The sequence below is a fragment of the Alligator mississippiensis genome, chromosome 4, assembly GCF_030867095.1.
Source record: "Alligator mississippiensis isolate rAllMis1 chromosome 4, rAllMis1, whole genome shotgun sequence".
In the NCBI taxonomy this organism is placed as follows: Eukaryota; Metazoa; Chordata; order Crocodylia; family Alligatoridae; genus Alligator; species Alligator mississippiensis.
In genome coordinates this window covers 167052683-167073523 of record NC_081827.1, presented here as the reverse complement: position 1 = coordinate 167073523, position 20841 = coordinate 167052683, and the positions used below count along the sequence as shown (strand labels likewise).

The 20841-nt window shown below is 48.5% G+C and overlaps 1 protein-coding gene across 1 annotated transcript in view; it reads right to left on the bottom strand.

Moving 5' to 3' along the window:
• Positions 1-20166, bottom strand: part of GPR179 (G protein-coupled receptor 179) — a 54458-nt gene extending 34292 nt beyond the window's left edge. Inside the window, exons 1-2 of the mRNA XM_019482574.2 lie at positions 18969-20166; positions 10312-10420 (exon numbers count right to left, since the gene is read on the bottom strand). Of these exons, the coding sequence (XP_019338119.1) occupies positions 10312-10420; positions 18969-19825 (966 nt within the window). The 5' untranslated portion in view covers positions 19826-20166. The remainder of the gene's footprint in view (positions 1-10311; positions 10421-18968) is intronic.
• Between the last annotated feature and the right edge of the window lie 675 nt (positions 20167-20841).

The window sequence follows — 20841 nt, the reverse complement described above, 5'->3', positions numbered from 1 at the left end:
GAATAGGACAGCCTGAAGGACAGTGACATCATTGCTCCTTTGCTTGCTACTGACCAATCTGGTCCGTTTGTTGAATGCCTTATTTCTGGTAAACCTGTCTCCTGTCTTGTCGACACCGGAGCGTCCCGCTCCACGCTAAAGGCTGCTGAGTTTCCTTTTCTACCTTATTCTCCTGAAACTGTAAATGCTGTCGATATAGGCAGACAACCTATCCCACATCCCGTCTCTGAACCTGTCTCCATCTCTATTGGCCCTTTATCTGAAAATCATGCCTTTCTTCTTAGCCCCTGTGCACCTGTCAACCTTCTTAGTAAGGATTTGCTGTGTAAACTGGGATGCGTGATTTATTGTAGCCCAGACGGTGTTTACCTTGAGGTACCGGAACATAGGAAAACCGAGCTTGTGGCTTTGCTAACCCAGGAGTACTCTGATCCCGACACTTCCTTCTTGCAAGAGGAACTGTTGGCACGAGTACCTCCACAGCTGTGGTCCGCCCATGCGAATGAAGTGGGGCACATGCTGAGTGCTGAACCAGTGCGTATCATCCTGAACCCTGCCAAGCCACTTCCTCGTGTCCCACAGTACCCCATCTCAAAGGAAGCTGAGGAAGGGATCAAGCCTGTCGTTTCCTCACTCCTTGAGCAAGGGATTATTGTCCCAATACGCTCCCCTTGCAACACACCTATCCTACCTGTCAAAAAACCTGGTAAAGATACGTATCGCTTTGTGCAAGATCTTCGAGCTGTAAATGCCGCTGTGTTACTCGCTTTCCCCGTGGTCCCTAACCCTGCCACTATTCTTTCCTGTATCCCTTCAGATGCTACATATTTCACAGTAGTGGATCTTTGTTCTGCTTTTTTCTCTATCCCCGTTCATAAGGATAGCCAGTATCTGTTTGCATTTACTTATCAGGGATTTCAATATACCTGGACAAGACTCCCTCAGGGATATACAGAGTCCCCAACCCTGTTTTCCCAGATCCTAAAAAAAGATTTGGATCCTATCACGTTCAAAGGGGGGTCCACCCTTGTTCAGTACGTTGATGATCTATTGTTAGCCTCACCCACTTTAGAGGCCTGTGAGCAAGATACTTTGACACTCCTCACAGCTTTAGCTCAGAAAGGCCACAAGGCCTCAAAATCTAAATTGCAGCTCTGCAACTCTAAGGTACATTATTTAGGGCATGATATCTCAACAGGAGAACGACACCTTTCCCCTAGTAGAGTTGAAGCTATCCTCAACATTCCCAAACCTATGACTAGAAAACAGATGAGGGGATTCTTAGGTACAACGGGTTATTATAGACAATGGATCCTGGGTTATGCTGCTTTCGCAAAACCCTTGCAAGCATTCACTCACGATACCACCCCGGAACCCCTCCCTTAGACTCCTGAAGCCGAACAAGCATTTGTGGCCCTTAAACAAGCCCTCACTCTTGCTCCTGCTCTTGGACTTCCTAATTATAAAAAACCCTTTACCTTGTTTTGTCATGAACGGGAAGGAATCGCTTTAGCAGTACTCACTCAGCTGCATGGTGAAAAGCATCGCCCAATTGCATATTACAGCTCTGCCCTTGATCCCGTAGCTGCGGGACTTCCTCCTTGCCTCCGTTCAGTTGCAGCTGCTGCCTTTTTGGTTAAAAAGGCAGATTCTCTAGTTTTGGGACACTCTTTAACCGTTGCAGTTCCACATGCTGTGATGGCCCTTCTGCTCAAGGGCAAAACTCAGCACATTTCCAATTCCCGTCTTACTAAATATGAGAAACTTCTACTGTCAGCTGCAAATGTAACCTTAAATCGCTGTTCAATTCTGAATCCTGTGTCACTTCTGCCTATTGCCTCTGATGGTGAGCCTCATGATTGCCTGTCTATCACAACTCAATTGTTAACCCCTCGAACTGACCTCAAGGACATTCCTATCCCGAACTCTGACCTTGTTTTGTTTGTTGATGGTTCCTGTCTTAGAAATGATGCAGGCAAATTAGTTGCGGGATATGCAATATGCACTCAGTATGCTGTTTTGGAAGCCTATTCTTTACACCAAGCTCGTTCTGCTCAAGTTGCTGAACTCGTTGCTTTAACACGTGCTTGCATTCTTGCAAAAAATCAAACCACAACCATTTATACTGACTCTAAGTATGCTTTTGGTGTTGTTCATGATTTTGGACAAATCTGGAAACAAAGAGGGTTCCTCATTTCATCAGGGACCCAAATCAGTCATGGTTGTTATATAAAAGCGCTCTTAGAAGCTGTTCAATTGCCTCTTGCTATTGCTATTGTTAAATGTAAAGCTCATGAGAAACCCTTTTGATGATGTCACACGAGGAAATGATCTGGCAGACCGTTCTGCCAGAAATGCGGCCCTTTCTGGCCCACAGGCTCCTAACTCTGTTTTTGTTTGTTTTTCAGCAGACCAGTCTCCTTTGGCTAGCCTTTCAAGTCTGGCCCTTCTTCAAAATCAGGCCCCAAAAAAGAAAATAAATGACTGGCTATGTACAGGATGTTCACTGCACCCTGACTCTCTCTGGCGCTCCCCGGACGGCCGCCTGGTGGCGCCTAGAGAGCTTTTGCCACATCTTGCTCGTTTAACCCACTCTGTGGCCCATACGAGCAAAGGAGGAATGATTGCTACAGTACAAAGAAATTGGTTTGCCCCAAATTTTCCTTCCATGGCACAACAATACTGTAGCTCCTGTCCCATCTGCTTAGATCACAACATTGGGCAATGGGTAAAAACGACACCCGCAGCCCATCCCCCTCCATGGGGACCGTTTGTAAATCTGCAAATTGATTTTGTGCAGCTACCTAAGTGCTGTTCTTATGAATACATTCTTGTTATTATTGATGTGTTCTCTGGATGGGTGGAAGCCTACCCATGCGTACATGCTGATTCCATCACTGTAACAAAAAAATTGCTCAAAAAATTCATCCCTAGATTTGGATTGCCCCTCACAATAGATAGTGACTGTGGCACCCATTTCACAGGACAGATAATAAAAAACATCTGCCAAGCACTCAACATACAGCAACACCTACACTGTAGTTATCATCCACAGTCAAGTGGTGCTGTAAAACATAAAAACTCTGATTTAAAAACGCGCATTTCGAAGATTTGTGCTAAAACAGGCCTCAAATGGCCTGATGCACTGCCCATTGCTCTTATGCACATTAAAAACACTGTTAACAGAAAACATGGCCTAACCCCTTATGAAATACTCATGGCACGACCCATGAGGATGCCAGCTACACCACCTGTTGCCCCTCACCAAACAGACCTACAATTAACTGATAAAACTGTACTAAATTATTGCAAGGCATTAATGAAGTATGCCAGGTCTGTTCATTCACAGGTCCAAAAAGCCTTACCTCAACCACCGGATGTTCCCTGTCACAACCTCGAACCAGGGGATTGGATCTACGTAAAGGTCTATCAACGGAAAAACGCACTTCAACCCAGATGAAAAGGACCTTTCCAGGTACTTCTGACCACTAATTCTGCTGTTCGTTGCCAAGGTCACCAAACGTGGACTCACGCCTCGCACTGCAAGAAGGTATCACCTCCATTGGACCCCGAAGCAGCTGTATTCCAACCAAGGTTGGGATCTTTCCCTGAGGCCAAGGACAAAGACCCTCAGGACCTCACTCAGGCAAGTGAGGAACATCAGGATGCAAGTGCTAGTAACCTCTCCCCTGCACCCAACACCTCAGCCCAGCCGGATTCATCAGTTAAAGAACGAAGATATCATCTTTGGCCTCGAAGAAAGTGAATGCTCCCATTCGGAAGATCACCACCTCGATCAAGACCAAGAGCCGACATTATCAGTCCTTTAGGTAACTTGAGCCCAGAGGACGAAGAAAGACTTTGGCTGCCATCCTGGGTTTGGCTGGTAGTGTTCTTTTTCTTACTGGTGCTGGTTATGTTTGTTGTTAAGATTCTTTGTCCCTCCTGTATCTAAAAATGGCACTGATATCCTTATATATCACACTTGGGTATCTCAGTATCACCCAAGGGGGGGTGGAAAAAAAATTTGTATTTGCAGATCTCCCATGCGGTGGCTCAAGCTGAAAATAAAAGTGACTGCTGGATATGCTCTCACAGCCCAGCACACCTACACCAAGGAATCCCAATGATCGGAGTACCAATATCCCTCCAGCAATGGGAAACAATAAACGGCGGCTTCGTTAGACACTACTCGTTAGCTGCCCATCGGTCCGCTCCTAAAAAATGGAGGGCCGCCCCTGCTAACTGGATAATCTCCCCAAGAGTAGAGGCGCCTTTCTGTTACAGATCCAACAACACCGGAGCTTATAATAAAGCCACACCTGTAGGACACTACCCTCATTGCCTAATTACTCTAGATTATAGCCCTAGTAGCACCAGTGGAATCCTGTTGGATAACGTACCCTCTCTCAATTGTACAGGATTCATGGTCTACAACTTTTCTAAAGAACCTCATGTTGCTCTCATTGCAAACAGATCGGAATTTTACATTCACTCCAATTTTATTTTTTGTAATATATCTCGGTCCAGCAGGATAACAGCTGAACGTGGACCGTCCTATACGATGCATATCAATCAAAAGTGCCGGATAGGGCACAACAACTGTTGAGATTTGAGTACCCTTTCTGCCCCAGGCCTTTACTGGCTCTGCGGAAACAGGGCTCATAAAATCTTGCCCTGGAATTGGGTGGGGGCATGCACTCTTGGACGTGTTATCCCTGGTTTCGAAATGCATAGTGCAATATATCTGAAACAAGTACAAAATTACAACCATCACATAAAAAGGGCAGTTAACCCCTTAGCTACCAGAAACACAGGGTTCCATTGATTTGTGAGAACCTTCATACTGTGGCTTGGAGTAAGAGAATTGGAACTAGCCATAATTAACATTTCAGCCACAATGGAAACTATAAAAAATGCCACTGCGAATGCAATTCAGGCTCTACAAAAAGAGATCTCCCAGATCTCACAAGTAACTATACAACACCGCATAGCCCTAGATTACCTATTGATATCCCAGGGAAGAGTATGTGCCTTAGTAAACTCCACCTGTTGTGTCTATGTCAATCAGGACATGCGAATCAAAACTGACATTCGCAAAATCCAAAATCAGTTAAGTGTCCTACATCAAGTGGCCTCAGAAAATACTGACTGGGGTCTAGAAGAAATGTGGTCTTGGCTAACCTCCTGGCTCCCAGATTTCGGGGCCCTTGGCAAAAAAATCCTGTATAAAATATTGGTTGTCTTGATAGTTCTGATAATGTTCTATGTCTTAATGCAACTGATCCTCTGCTGCGTGAAAGCCAGCAGGGAAAGCTTTAGCAAGACAAAAAAACCCACAGCAGAGTCTAGAATAATGGTGTTACAAAAGTGTGAGCAGATTAAAAGAAAACATGAAAGGCTGCATGATAAAATAGAGGGGCTCATGAGAATGGAAATTTAAGGCTAAAGTGAGACTAAATAGTCTCAAAGGGGGGGAGGGGGCTGTGGAATAAAAAAATATATATGCCTTAAACTTTGATTATTTTAGTTATAAGATGACATAACCGCTTTGTGTAGAATTGCTGGCTCTGTACAGTAGAACAGATAAGGGCAAGTGTTTGTTCTTTGTAACTCTTCTGCAAATGCTTCGCTCACCGCGGCCTTAAAGGTAAAAAAAAAAAGTATGTACAAAGTAGATTTCCAGGTGCAAGAAGGAGGTTTGTGAACTAACCTCACCTCCCTCATAATTCCCATCCTGATTACAGCAAAGAAATAATGAAGTAATATTATAGCCGCTTTTCATGCTAATTTCACTATATGATCACGTGAGTTATAAGCAACTGTTAAAAAATATATAAGCCTCCTGATTTTGCTCTTGGGGGGGGACCCCTTCCAAGTGCTTGGGAAATCCATGTCACTTTGGAACTCCCCCTACAGCTGTAGTTTCTTTTAAATAAAAGCTTCTGCTGACCTGACCCAAAAGTACTCTGTGTGTGTTTCCACGACATAAGGCAATAACCACAGATCAATACATTGAACTGCTGCTGTCCTTACAAAACTCCCATGGGAGAATTTTAGCTGCCATACATTTTAGCTGGTAGAGAGAAGAAAATCTGGCTCCCACAGGGAAACAAATAACCAAGGAACAGACCCAAAGGGTTAAATGCACTAAAGTTGCTAAAATAAAAGCACCACTGAAAATATTTCTGATTGGGCTTTTTTCACTGCATGCACAGAAATACTGCAAGTACAAAAGTTGAGACTCTCAAGGGTCCAATTATAGTCTGAGTCCACAAAGTCAAGGGAGATCTTTATAGTTTATTCCGAAGAAAAAAAAAGGTGGGCTTATAATCAGAACAGTATGGTAGTTAGCTTAATGGTCTAACCACATACCAACAGGGCTTTTAATAGAGGTGATATATTTTATTAGACCAACAAGACTTTTGCAAAAAAAATCTTTAATTGCAAGCTTTTGGGCACAAACACCCTTCATCAGGCATCAGGGAAAAGATTGTAAAAGTTCTCCTAGGTAGAAATTAAAGTTCATATTTCATAGGATTTCACAGAGGAGTCAACAGATGGAAAACTCCTCTGGGCAGGCAGTTCTTAGCTGGTAAGGAGTCTCTCAGCTCTTGTAAGGCTCTATGATGATGCAAATTACCTTGAAACAAAGGCAGGAGCAGTATCTCAGGTTTCAGGTGGTCAGAGGTGCTTGCAAGTAAAGATTTTTTTTTGCAAAAATCTTGTTAGTCTAATAAAAGATATCATCTCTACTATGAGCCCTGATTGCTTTTTCTCTAAATCAATATGGCTACAGCCTGGATACCTAACCCCATACCAGTAGTTTACAGCCAGCTCAGATAGGTCTACACTAGCTGCAGTCACATCTTTGCATTGCACTGTAGACACACCCCTGGTCTCTGTGCCTTACCCATCCATCAAATGGGTATAATAGTCCTTCCTTTGTCTGTCCTGCCTATTTAAACTGTAGACTGCTCAGGGTAGGGTCATCTTTTGCAAAGTGTTTTAAAGTGCCTTGCACAGTGGAGCCCCAATCTCAACTGGGTCCTTTAAGATGTACTGTAACATAAACAGTGGTGATTTTCAAACCATAGCTGATGTACCTACATGAAGTGTAAATATGTATGTGTGTGTGCATGCGCTAAATGTGACACTTTTTTATGACTCTTTGAGATGTGAGGGTGGAAGCCAGGGAAGGGGAGTACACGGGACTGTCTGCCCAGGCCTGGCTCTAGGTTCTGTTTAACTGTGTGAATGCACGTATAACCATACCCGTTGTGCGGATTAGCTCCTCTGTTTTGCATCAGGCATCTGGCATGTGGTGGAGAAGCCAGGCCTGTAGGGTGGTGACTGACAAGCCAAGGGTCACAAACATGGCATGGCTCTTCTCTTCTTTGAATGGACTCTTCTCACAGAAACCCCTCTGAAGAGAAGGGTGATGGCTAGTATCTATGCATAGGGCTGGGTGAGCCCTTCTCCTTCTCACCAAAGAGGGAAGAATCTGTTTCAGAGCCTTTCCTAAGCCAAGGAGCAACTCCAGGCCTATCAGGGGAAGTGGAGTCAGGCACAGTGGATGTGGACCCAACCAGGGCTGCACCACAGGGGGTAAAATTGGAGTGAGGTGGGGGCAGCATTCAGGGATTGTCTGTATTCTCCAAGTCTTTAACTCTTTGGTGTGTTAGGAGTCACGTGTGGATGGATTAGGAAATCTCTTGGCTAAACCTGCATCTCTGGTTTACTGACAGGTGGCTCCTGGAAGGGGAACTAGAAACTAGAGCTCCCACAACTAGATAGATGGTCTCTGGGTAGTGCAGAGACGTCTACGCAGCAGCATGCTTGGAAGCCTGTGGTACTGGTCAAGAGCTTCAAGGGAGCCAATTGTGAGGCCCCACTGTCCTAGAGCGGTGGCAGGCAGAGACTCAGGTTGTGGGGGGGAGCTGAGAGAGCCAGAGATGGGAGCAGTGAGCAGTCACTGGCTGGGCCTGGGGAACTTGGCAGCACATGAGATTTAGTGTTTGGGTCCTCAAGTCACCACACCGCTCTGTTCTGAGAGTAGGAGGGGGAGCCTGGCTGTGACAGGTGGCTCTGAGCATCAGCAGTGGGGTGCTGAGTGGTCACTCCTTGCTCCTGCTATTAATCAGGTTAATCACAGTTGTAGCTAGATACTGACTGAAACTGGGCCCCCAGATCGTGAGTGAAGCCCTATCTGAAGGGCTTACAGTCCAAATAAGCAAGGCAAACACAGAGTCAGGGGAAGAAAGGGACCCACCAGCAGGGCCGTCAGTGTGATAATGGTCCATGGTTCCTTTCTGGGGTAGGGTTTGGAGGAGAAGAGCTTAATGGAAAGAGAAGTTGTAATTGCGGGGAAAAATGAAGAACGCATTGAGGTGGATTTCAGGACAGGTGAGGGGTGTGGGCAAGGCCTGAAGACCACCAGTTCAATTTTAGTTCAGGCCAGTTGTACCTCAAGACTGTGACAGTCCATGGTCTGTTTCAGAGGCCTGCACAGGAGGATTTGATAGGCTCAGGTTCATTTCCTACACAACAGGAGTTGACATTACAAAAAAGCCTCCTCCAGCCGACTGATCTCAGCAGAGGCACCAAGAATCAAACAGGCCTTTGACTCTGAGTCCCCCACCTCTGCCCCAGTGACCTCCCTTCCCAGTCAGTGTGGGCATACATTTGATAGGCAAGGTGATAGAAATAGGTGTCATGTCAGGACCCAGGGGGTGGGTGGTAAAAGGAATTGGCTCTTTGGGAATGTCTAGCCAGTGCCTTTCACCACGAGAGCCTAATGGAGAAAGCAAACTCAGCTATGATCTGACTAGTCCCTAGTTCATAATACCTGGTATTTTATATGAGCAGATACTAACTCATTCATCTTTGCAATGTCCCTGAGAGGTAGGAAATCAAGATTTTTCCCCCCTCAAGAGACAGGTAAAACCACGAGGAAGATGAGGAGATTGTTTCAAAGCTGCACCATGAGGGAGTGAGAGCGCCAGGAGCTCTTGACCCTTAGCACTATACTTGTTCCTCCAGGCCATGCTGGAGGCAGGAGTCCAGGCTGTTGGGACAGTAGTCTGCTTATCCAGAGGCCTGAATTCCTTTCTCTTCCCTGCTACAAACTTTATGGGTAACCCACTGTAAGGGCATGTTTTTTGCAAAAAGATATTAGCTCACCTGGGGCAGACAGCTAATCTTTTAGCTTTCAGCTAATGGCTACAGTGTCTTTCTGCTGCAAAAAGCTGTTGGGCCCTTAAATGGTAATTAAGATGTAGTAACCTGGGGTAAAACTTGTGGAAAGCAAGGAGATTGTTAGCTCCCTCGACTTAAGATAGCAGTGTTTTTTGCAGTGAAGGTATCTTTCATTGCCCTGGCCCACAACCCCCATCTGCCTTTTTTGCCTTTCAGGGAACAAAATACGTTAAAGCTTTGGGGTGCCTGGACACACAGGCCAGTAAAGTTGCAAAAAGATTATTCTACTCAGTGGGGTCCTTATTTGAGGGATTATGTGCAGGAGACGGCTCTGTTTCTGGTGGTTTTTCAAATGCCCACTTAATTTGCTTGGAAACTTCTAGCATAGGGCTTATTTTTGGCCAGTAGCTACATAATGTTGAGCTGCAGCATCTGGTCTGATAGCTATAAGCCACTGCTGTCTCTGGAGGCAGCTGTCTGGGAATGGAAGGGGCTTCCTAAGGAGGCATGTTATATTCTGAGTCTCATGGCCAAAAGGAGAAAAAAAGGCTTAAATGGAGATTTGCACAATGAAGCTTATCAGCTGTGAGGCAGGGAGCAGCTGAAATAAGCAGATGGGTCAGCAGCAGAGGAGGGAACCTTGTCATATGAACCTGGGAGAGGAAGAAACACAGGAAAGAAGAAAGACTCTTGGAAGAGGAGTGAATCTGTAAGGAGGTATTGTGTCATCAAGGGTTAGAAGCAAATGGGTCTGGGTCAGTCCTTGCTGAGGTCAGATGAGGTCTTTCTGTTGCCTCTAGGGAGCTCTGGTCAGGGCCTAGCAGCATCAGGGGAGAAAATTCAGTTGCACTGTAGTTTCCATCCCCAGTCCCACCAAGCTGAAATCCCAAATCAGAGCTTAGGGACACCCTGGGATGGTTTAGTCAGGGATGATCCTGCCTTAAGCAGGAATCTGGACTAGATAACCTTATGGGGTTCCTTCAAGCCCCATTTTCTTAGGATCCTAGTTCTGAGCTGGGGATGGGAGGGACACTGCCTGTTCCTTTGTGATGAGCTTGGGAGTACCTAGGAGGTGGTTGTGAAAGCAGGGCAGGGAACTAGGGGGCCCTTTACCTGTGTGCTGTTGAGGTCACAGCGGTGTGTATCCGAGAACCAGCCTGTCCCTCTGGCGCATTGGTTGATGTCCACATTTTGAAGCTTGATGTCCATTCTCACCACTCCCCTGCAACAAAAGTGCAATGGTGAGGCACGGGCCCTAGGAATACTGGAGACCTGAGCCTCATTCCACCCTCTCTTGCCACCTGCGGGGTCCTGTCATAGCCTGAGGTCAAAGAGGTCCAGACTGGGCTCTGTTTTGCACCCACTGTCCACACTGATTTCAAATCATTCACATGCACAAGGCAGGGGCTGCAGCTACAACAGTCTTTGAATGCATCCGAGCTGGTGTTGGTAGGGCCCAGGAGCTCCATGCTCCCATACATCCCTGCTCAGTGCTCAGCCAGGGAGGGCACGGCAAAGTTGGACAGAGGCTGATTGTGCTGGTTCTACTGTCCATGCCACCCCCATAGGCACATGTATGGTAGAAGCAGGGTCACAGCCACAGAAGCTCCTGCCATCTTGGAACTGTAGTGGTCCTTATAGTTGGTCTGTGGCCTGGTGTTGGGAATAGAGAATTTCTTTCACCTATGTCCCATGACTCAAGCTGTAAGTGCAGGCTCTAGGCTGAGAACAAGTGCCCAGGACAGTGGGAGGTGATGTGCTCTAGCTGCAAGGGTATTGGCCTTGGCCAGGTGAGTACTGGGTCCTAGTCTTGGCTTTGGCACTGATGTGCAGTGTGATTTAAGGCAAGTCCATTTCATTCTGTGTGTCTCAGTTTCCCACCCATCCATTGATGTGCCTATGCTGTGTCCTATGCAGCAGGGTCCAGATCTTGGCTGGAGGATCAGCTGTTCCCGAACTGTAAATAATCATCATGTTTTGGGCTGCTGCCACATGCCAATTGCAAAAACCAAACATCAGCTGGAAATGAAGTTCCCTTCTCAGGGTGAGGAGCAAATTCCCCTTGGTTATGCCTCTGAAAGCTCACTGACTTTGGTACAGTTGTGCCGCTGTAACTGAGGGCATTGCTAGGCCCACGAGCATCAGAACTAACAAGAGGCTGTCCAATGAGGGTGAATTTAGTGATGAAATAGCTAGAAAGGAAAAGGAAGCAGCCAGGGCATGGATGTGTGGATGGACAGACATACAGATCTTCTATTACATGTGTTGATGATAGGCAGACAGATAGATCAAGATATCCAGAGAGTAATTGTGCCATTACTAGAGAGAGAGGGAGGGAGTGTATGGGGATAGAGAGAAACACGTGCAGGTAGATACAGGAGGTGTATGGGGATGGATGGATGGATGGATATGGATCAGCATGTATGATAGGCCGAGAGGCAGACCTATCCATGGAGCAACATACAGGATTGGCAGACAGACAGCCAGTCTGTACCCATGCATTTCTGCTCAGATAGGGGCCATCCATTATTTAGTGTTGGTTGCTGACCCATTTTTCATGCGGAAGATGAAAGCAGCCTCCTTTCCCTTTTGTGTGTCTCTCTTCCTTGTCACCCCCAGCCTGAGACAGACAGCATCCTTTCATCTGTCTGGATCCCAAAACTGACAGGCAAGGGAGGATCCAGAGCCTCCTATGCAGCCTCAGCTGGGCTAAGGGGCTGTTTGTTATTAAACAAACACCACTGGCAGGGCAAGTAGTGTGGGCCATGGAGCAGGCCTCTGCCAGCTTCAGGCCAGCTGGCGTGGTGGGCTCCCATGGCCCACTCCTAGTGAAGCGAATGCAGCTGAGGTTTAGTGCCTACTGACTGCTTAGCCTGGAGATGTCTTCAGCACAGCTGTTCCAGAGACTGCACTTCCTGACGTGGAGAGAAGCAGGCAAAAACAACTACCTTTCTATTTATATCACCTGCCTTGGGCCGCAGCAAGAAGCAGGGGTGGGTGTTGGGAGAGAGAAAAGGTGCAGGGAGAAACAGCCTGAACAAGGGCAGCATGAAGGCAGATCCCCCATCAGCTCCACAATCTGTCTCTCTAGTGCTGTGACAGACATAACTAGCTCCTGCTGCAGGCAGGAAGGTTGATGAGTTTCTTAATTATAAACATCATTTAAATGTATTTCTTGGTACTACAGTGTCTTAAAGGAACCCAAGCCTACATTGAGCTCTGAGTGTGCTGGGATCCATTGCAGGATCAGAGCCTCAAGTCCTACCTACTTTTAGGTTATATCAGAAACATCAATCAGTTGATCCCTCCCCCCACTGAATGTCAACCTTTTTAAAGAAACCTAAAAGCCACAAAAGCAAGTTTCCATGGTGTTGTTAATGTCCAATGACATGAAATTAAAAGGGTGTGTACTGTAGTTTGGTGATAGGGCATTTGACTGGAGATCAGGAGTTCCCTGTTTCAAATCTGGGCTCAAATCTCTTTCAAAGCTTATAGCCTCTTGGCAGTAGTCCATCTCTTAGAGTGCTGTAGCTGAGGTCACAAGCCCAAGACTGGTGTCCACCTGCCCTCTGGCTGCTTCCTTTGGTTTATACAGGAATGTTCCTGTCTTGAGCAAGGGGTAAGAGTAGGTGACCTCCAGAGATCCTTTTCAGCCCTTTCTTTCTACGATTATGTGATTTATTATTTTCTTTAGAAATGTCGGAGGAGAATGAGGGAATTAAATGCTTCCTTGCAGGATTTGCCAACTCCATGCTGCAATCTTGTGAGATGGCCACTGATCTGGGGATCTGCATAGAGCAGGGGGAGTCTGATTAGAGACCATAAGTGAAACAGAGGTGTTTGAAGCATCTGGGCTGAGGCAGGTATCAAATGTGGACAAAAGGCAGGAGTGATGGAAACCTTGGAGGGTTTTAGACCCAGCTAGAGAAAGTCTTGGTTGGGATGATCTAGATGGGGATGATCCTGCTTTGAGCAGGGGGTAGGTCCCTTCCAACCCTAATTTGCTATGATTCTATGATTATATGAAAGTGGGAGTTGTAAGAGATTAATTAGCTTTAGGTGTTTGCACTTTGAGGAAAAGATAGGTGCTCGCTTCTTTTATCTGGGGGACAAATTCTGAACTAGTTCCTCAGACAAAAATCACTGTTGGAAATGCAGCAGGAGTTTTTTGCCTGGGTAAGTCCTCAGTAACAGCTTTCTAGCTATCTGAGGGCTTTGGTTGCTTCCTATCATCATGGTCATGAAGACCTGTCACAGAAAATATAGTGGCAATAGTAATGTCCCCAGTGTACTTTCTGGAGTTTCTGACTCTTATCTCTTTCTGGGGTATAAAATCTCTGCTTAGAGGGACTCCAGTAGGTCTTTAAGCAGGGAAATGTACCAAGTTGTTCTTACTGATCTGACTGTAAATGGAAATGCTGTGGAAAGACTCAGTAATGCATTTAGGGTTAGATGCTTTGAATCACTAGTGCTGACCAGGCCCCGTCAAGGAGCAGACCCCCTGGTACCTCATTTGTTTAAAGAAAGCGTTGCTTAGTTGGATGAGGACCCTGATTTAAAGGGTAATCCCTGGCTTAAGATTTAGGAGCCCTGAGTTCAAGTCCTGGCTCTGTCACAGGCCCTCTGCGATCTTGATCAGGTCACTGGGCCTGTAACCAAAATCCATCCGAGTCTCAAGCTCCTCCCCTGAGTAGTGGAGATAGTGCTTCTCTACTGCCCAAGGTTAAAATCAATCAACTCTCAGGATATGGTGTTGCTTTGGCAGCCCCTCAGGGCTGCCACTATGCCAAGAAACTGGAAAAAAGTGACTGCTTCCTTAATTTCCAGGGAAGAAGGCGTCTTGGAACCTCTGCATAGCTAACCACAGTGGTGATCCCAGGTCTTCCCACATCAGCTAAATGGCTTCTTCATATGCAAAACAATAAGGTAAGATCATGTATGGTGAGATCCCAGATACAGGAGCATCAAATAGGGGTGTCTTTAACTCCCCTCATTCCCTCCTCACCAAAGTCAGAGGCATAACTAGAGGTGGGCTGTTTTGGGGAAGATGTCTCTTCCTTTTTTTCCCCCAACAACACAGGTGTCAAGTGATCATTTAAACACTAATTTTCAGCAGCAAAAAGAACTGACATTTTCCCCCATAGCAGCAAATCTCCAGTTGCTGCTCTTGTACCAGACATCACCACTGCTGTTTCGTCCTCCCTCCTGCCAGATGTGGAGCTGTTGCAGTGAAGGTGTAGGGTGTGTGGGTGGGCCAACAGGAGAGAGGCTCCATTCCAGTTCCACTCCCTTAGGCATCAGGGGCTTGTGCCCCACTCACTCACCCCTTACTGTGCTACTGCTCAAAGTTATCAATATTCATTATAACCAAATGAGCAAATACCCATTTATCTAAGAGAGGTATCAGAAGTAACCGCTGCATCTTTCCTTTGAGGTGCCTAAGAGAACAGCAACCATCTTTATGTAACAGCTGTCAAACACTCAAACAGTTTCCCCCACCAGTGGGGCTCCCGGTGGACCTGAGAATTTGGGGCTGGGGTAAGCAGGGGTTGGGTCTACTGCAGAATTTGGGGCTATGGGGCTCCATTGGAGGACAGCCTTTGGTGGAAGGGGGGCAGGCAACAGCCGTGCTGACACAACCCCATTTGCCTTACCACCACCACTCCCTCTGCCATGGGGACACCTGAATCCAGCCTGCAAGGAGCCCTGTGGTCCTGATCCACCCTGGGGAGGTGGAGTGAGTTTGACATCCCTGAAAGACTATCCAAACCAACCAGCAAAGGACAGGGAGCACAAAGCAGAGCAGCAGGTTGGTTAGGGGGCACAGGGCAGGGAACAGAAAGCTGAGCAGGGGATCAGGTAAGGGAAAGAGATTGGAGTGCAGCACTGCAGGAGGAGGAGTCTGGAATGCAGGTGGAGCAATCAAGGAGGTCCCAGGTGAAGGTGGGGATCTTTTTGTGATGACTGTTTTGAGGAGGTGGTTGCACTGCCAGCTCAGGGCAGCCTCGGAAAGCCCTCTGCCTGCAGGAGGAGTTCTGGAGCGTGAAACCACATTTCCCTGAAACACCTGCAGCTGCTGCTGACTCCTCCCTCCTGACCTGCATCAGGTCTCCTCTCAGTGCTGAATGGAGCCTGGGAGCCATCTATATAGCAACATAGGCATGCATGATCACTGACAGACAGATAGATGGATAGATATGGCAGCAAAAGTAGAAAAAGAGGAACAGATAATGCTGGTAGGTGGATGACTATGTAGCTTTTTAGCTGTTTTAGGGGTTCTGAGAAATATTCAAATCCAATAGGGAAGCCATTTTCCTTTCACTTTTTTCAATGAAGCTTACGTCAACAATTCATGTTTCCCCACTGAGAAGCATCTGCTGGTAGAATGACTGGTTGTGCATTTCCAGCTGCGTAGAGTGATTTATTTCATAGCACTGAGAATATTTGTTTGGGAGGGCAATCACGTGTGCGTGGCAGAGAGAGAGAATGTGAGAAGCCATATGTGCCTGACTGTGTGCATGAACCAACATATATGTGATGCTCTGCGGAATTCTATGTGGGTCTCAGAATGAGTGCATGAAACTCTGTGTGATTGTATGTGTGACTCTTGATGCATATATGAATGTGTGTGTGTGGGCATGTGTGTGCATGTGTCTCTGAGGGTGTACATAAGTGGGTGTGTACAGTCGTTTATAAGAAAAGGACAACTGATTGCTACAAGCGTAGCAACACCTTAATAGCAGGTTATTACTTATAGAAAGCATAAACTGACATGATGCCCTAGGTCAGTGGGAATGAAATGTTTTGGCAGATGTGTCACAGATTGAGCCCTGCGTGCCCCCTGAGTGCCACTCCAATTCCTTTCCTCCACCCAATCTGCTGCTCTGCCTTCTGTCCCTTGCATTATCTGCCACAGTGCTGCCTGCCCTCTCCCCACTAGGCTGCATCACACATACAGGCTGCCCATGTCCCTTGTGGCACTCATGCCACAGGTTGGCCACCAGAAGCGAGGAGGGCATATACCCAGATTGGACTTTGCCACCTCCATGCACTCAAAGCCAGGGTGTGCCATCAGTGCAGGGAGGATACTGTGTAAACGACTACCGCTTGTCTCTTTTATGTGAACCGCAAAGCAGCTGCCAGCAGAAGTGGGAGGCAGGACATTGATGCCTAGAAACACACAAAAGCAGAATGTTTGGCTTCAGGGATGGAGAAGGAAGAGGTCCATGACTCCATGACTGGCTACCTCAGCCCCAGGGAGATGTCATGAGCTGTTCTGTTCAGGTACAGGTTAATATTGCTTTTCACAGGACCCCAGGGCAGGTCTCTGGTTGGAGTGTACCCCAAGGAAAGGTGAACATGAACCCAAGCTCCAGATGCAGCTCTTATCTTTTTCTCTCTATCATGGGCTGGGTCAGAATCCAGTTGTTATACCCAAAGGGGTTTGGGCTCTAAATCTGCAGTGTCCCAGAGCTTGGTGAGATGCACAGATATGGCCTCTTAAAGCTGTGAATTCAGGTCCCAGCCCAAGTCAGGACATTTTGGTTTGCAGCTCATTCACCCCATTTCTGGATAAAGATGCTAGGAGATGGGCTTTGATTTAGACCTGTCCAGGTCAATGCATCTGGAAGGGATGGATTTTCCCATCAAGTATTCTTCTACACTGTTTCTTATGAGCTGAGAGCTGCAACTCCACCTCTCCCTCACGGAGGAAGTCCCTGCCTCTGCATTGTGCCCCTGCAAAAACACCTCGGTATAAAGCTCAGAGGGCTTACAGCCCAAAGACTGCCCTTTCTAGAAAGGAAACAGTGCTGCCACCCATGCCGTGCAGTCCAGTGGCTAAAACATTGGCCTGGAGGTTCATCACTCTGAGCTCCATTCCTGCTTCTGCCTTTGACCCCTTATACATCCTTGGGTGCCAATATACTTAGATTAGCTAAAGGTCTGACTCCTATCAAATGAGGGTACAGCTTCCCAGCACAGTGGGGGCCATCCTTGGGTACTCCCAGAAGAAGAAGAATGGCAGGAGGACAGGCAGGAAGAGGACACATGTAGGAACACTGATGGCCATGGAAAAGCCATGTTCCTCTCAGCTTACTCCCTCCTGCCCCTTGCAGGTGGCTACTTGCTGTCTCAATCCTTTGCTCTGGGTTGTGGCATGGGAAGACAGAGGTTTCTTTGGGGAAACCCAGTGGATCTGGCTTTTTTTCTGGATTGGATCTGCTGGTTGGACTTAGAACAAAGATGATGACCTGAAAACACACGTCAGGCTCCATTAACCCTTTTACAGTGCATAAGCACTGACTGCCGGGCATTGCCCTCTCTCCTTTCCTGGCTCTGACATGGTCTCCAACGAGTCTGGAATGATGAGAGCTCAAATAGGAAAGTCTGGTGTCCCATCCCATTTAAATAGGTCCTTTACTCCTCTCTGGGGCTAAAAATAGCTCCTGTTGCCACACGTGATCCTCTGCAAAAGGAAATGCATGAGGAGCCTGGGGAGTGATAGGAGTGCTAGGAGTGCCTGTGACCACACCAAGGCTGGCACGGGGTCCCAGAACTCTTGTCTGGAAGCCTGCAGCAGCCAGCGCAGAATCTGGGACATGCCTAGAAATGGGTCAGACTGTAAGGCTGGGGAGCATAAGTCTAATAGAGGCACTGGTTTTCCCAGAGAGCAGAAACTCCCATATCACGAAAGAAGGGTGCTGGTGGGTTGCAAGTGTGCTAGAATGAAACAAGACCCCCCTACCTCATACCTCACCTCATGGAAGGCACCATCAAGGTCTCAGGACACCAGATCCATGTTCCCACCCCCAGTCTGCACTCAAGACCCAGAGCCAGGTTCACTGGTGGCCCAGTTCTAGCTCTTTTGAGGAGGGTGGCCAATTTGGGGGTGGGATGTGTGCAGAGGGGGAAGATTCAGCAGTTGGGGTTAACCCATCCCAGGAGGCCTGGTGACAAGTGTCAGCAGGTGTCCAGCTCTCTCTGCAGGACCCAGGGGGGAGTAAAACCCTAGGGGAACTAAAACCCTAGGGGAACCCTAGGAAGGTTTATCAGGGAGGTATGTCCCAGAGTATGCCTACAGTCCTGCAATGTGGAGGACAGGGCATCCTCAGAGCTTGGCATCCCAGGGGGAGAGGTGTGGGCTGGAGAACATCCCTGTGCCAGCCGTGTGGGGGCTGGGAGGGGAAATTCCCTGCAGTTCTGTGGCTGAGCAATGGGGATCCCAGCCCTGCCGCAGCCCAGAGTAGCAAGGAAGAAGCATACCCTTGCAGTGCTGCATCCCACTGCTTGGGCAGACACCCCTAGCTCTGCAGTCTAGGGGGATGTTAGTGGGGAGGACCCCTGCCTCTGTGCCCTGGAGGGATGGTTACATGGGGGATCCCCCAGGGGATTTTCCCCAGCTTTGCACCCTTGGGATGTGTTGCAGGGAGGGAATCTCCCTGGATCTGCACTGCAGAGATGTGTTACATGGGGAACACCCGGCTCTGTACCCCAGGCATATGACAGCTAAGGGATCCCCCAGAATTTATACTTCAGTACAGGGGATAATCCTCCTCATCCTGCAGTCTAGAAAATATGGGGAGAGAGCCCTGCATACTGGAGTAGAAGAAGGAATGTGTGCGTTTGGTGGGGGGGGAACGTGTGCATTCGTGAGTGGGGGGAGGAGTCTCCCCAGCTCTGTGTCTCCCCCTTCCCAAACACTCCCTGCCCCCATCCTCAGACTCCACCACGCCCCCTCCCCCCTTCCTCCCCTCTCTGGTGCCACTCACTTGAACTCAGGGCTCAGGTCCGGCTTCAGCCCATAGAAGGAGGAGGAGAGGGTGACCATCCAGGTGGGCAGGAACTTGCTGTCCTCACACTCCAAGAAAGGAGGAGACCACCTGACATGGTTAGTATCCATCATGTAGCTGTCGCCACGGTTCCACTTGGGGGTGTCAAGGCTCTGGAGGTCATTGTTGAGGACCCGCTTGTGCAGGAAGAGGGCCTGCTGGGACTTGAGGGCATTGAACCACTCGTTCTCCCGGCTCAGGTTCCTCAGACCCTCTGTGGAGCCTGACAGGTCCTGCAGCAGGATCTCATCCTTCTTCTTGGTGGCCTGCAGCATCAGTTGGGGCTTGGAGGACATTGGGTGGGCATCGAAAGTCAGCACTGCCCGGTGGATTTGAGCATCCCCCTCAATGAGGCTGCGGACCAGGGCTTGGTACCACTCCACATCTTCCTTGACACTAGACTCCCGGATGTCATTGGTCTGGAAGATCATGTTGAGAAAGTTGGTGGCATGGGCCAAGGTATCGGTAGCACCACGCAGGGAGGCCCGCAGGGCCTCAGGGGGGCTGGTGGCTCTGCCCATGTCCCACACTTCAAACCTTTGGCTGCAGTTAGCATGGGAGAGCCTCAACGTGTCCCCAGAGTGTAAGAAAGCCAGGGCTGCGTCAAAGACCTCGAGGTCTACCTTGTCCGACTCCGGGCTGGTCGCCCATGTGGAAGCTGAGGATGGAGCAACCCATTCCTTTGCCTTCGATGTCCTGGTCTTGACAGGAGGCAGCTTCTGGTGCTGGAAGATCCCTGCACCCCATGCCAGCACCATGTGGGCATACCAGAGCAAAGGCCACATCCAACACCCCATGGCTGGACAAGGGGATCACGAGAGCTGATGCTCCAAAGCCCTGCAGTCAACAGGGTTCATCTCAGCAGCAGCAGCAGGAATCTTCAGGGGGATGGAGCCCAGGAGAAGTTCAAGTGCATCGGGAAAGCCTGGGATCCTCAGGGAGTGGAGGTAGAGGAGAAGATGAAGAGCGCTGGTCCATTGAGAAAGGAAGCAGCCCCAGAGCACATCTATGCCTGAGAAAGTGTCCCTTGCATTTCCTGCACTGGGCAGGACTCTCTCTCTCTCTCTCACTCTCTCTCTCTCTTCCACTTGCTCCTGTTTTTTCCTCCCTGGCTGGGAACGAAGCAGACGTCACTAGCTCCAAAATATGTCCATCTGCTGGCACTGCCCTCTCTCCACCCCTCCCCAATCACTCTGCCATGCCTGGGTCTAATGCCAGGGCTTTTCAGTCACTGCAGACCTTCCCCCCCCCCCTCCCCTCACCCCACTCCCTCCCTTACACACACAAACACACAGCCGCACCAATGGAGAGAGCCCCAGCAGGCTGGAAGCAGAGAGATGGAAGGAGTGAAGAGGCTGGCAGGGAAGACCGCGGTCTCAGTCTGGCTCTGGGTGTCTCTCGCGCGCTAGTTCCATTTGGAGATACGGGGCTGGCAGTGATGCAAGCAAATCCTGGATGGGACTCCATGGCAACAGAGGCTGAAATTTTTCTCCCCCTCCACTCCCCCCTCATTTCGCTTTCCCATTCATCAGCCTGGCGAAGACCATGATGGGCATTTAGAAGGTCACCTACTGCTGTTCACATCACACTGCTCAATGCAATTAACTGTTTCTGCTCCACCCGCCCCAGCTGGGATGGGGGCGGCAGGGATGGGGTGTGTGGGGGGTGGATGTTTATTCTGCCCGCTTCGCTCCTGAGCTGCATCCACTGTGACTCCAGTGTCACTATGTGTGTGTCTGGAGTGTGATAGTGATGGGTAGGGGGACAGAAAGGAGAAAGGAGAGAGTGCAGGGCCAAGGGGCAGTGCCTGGCC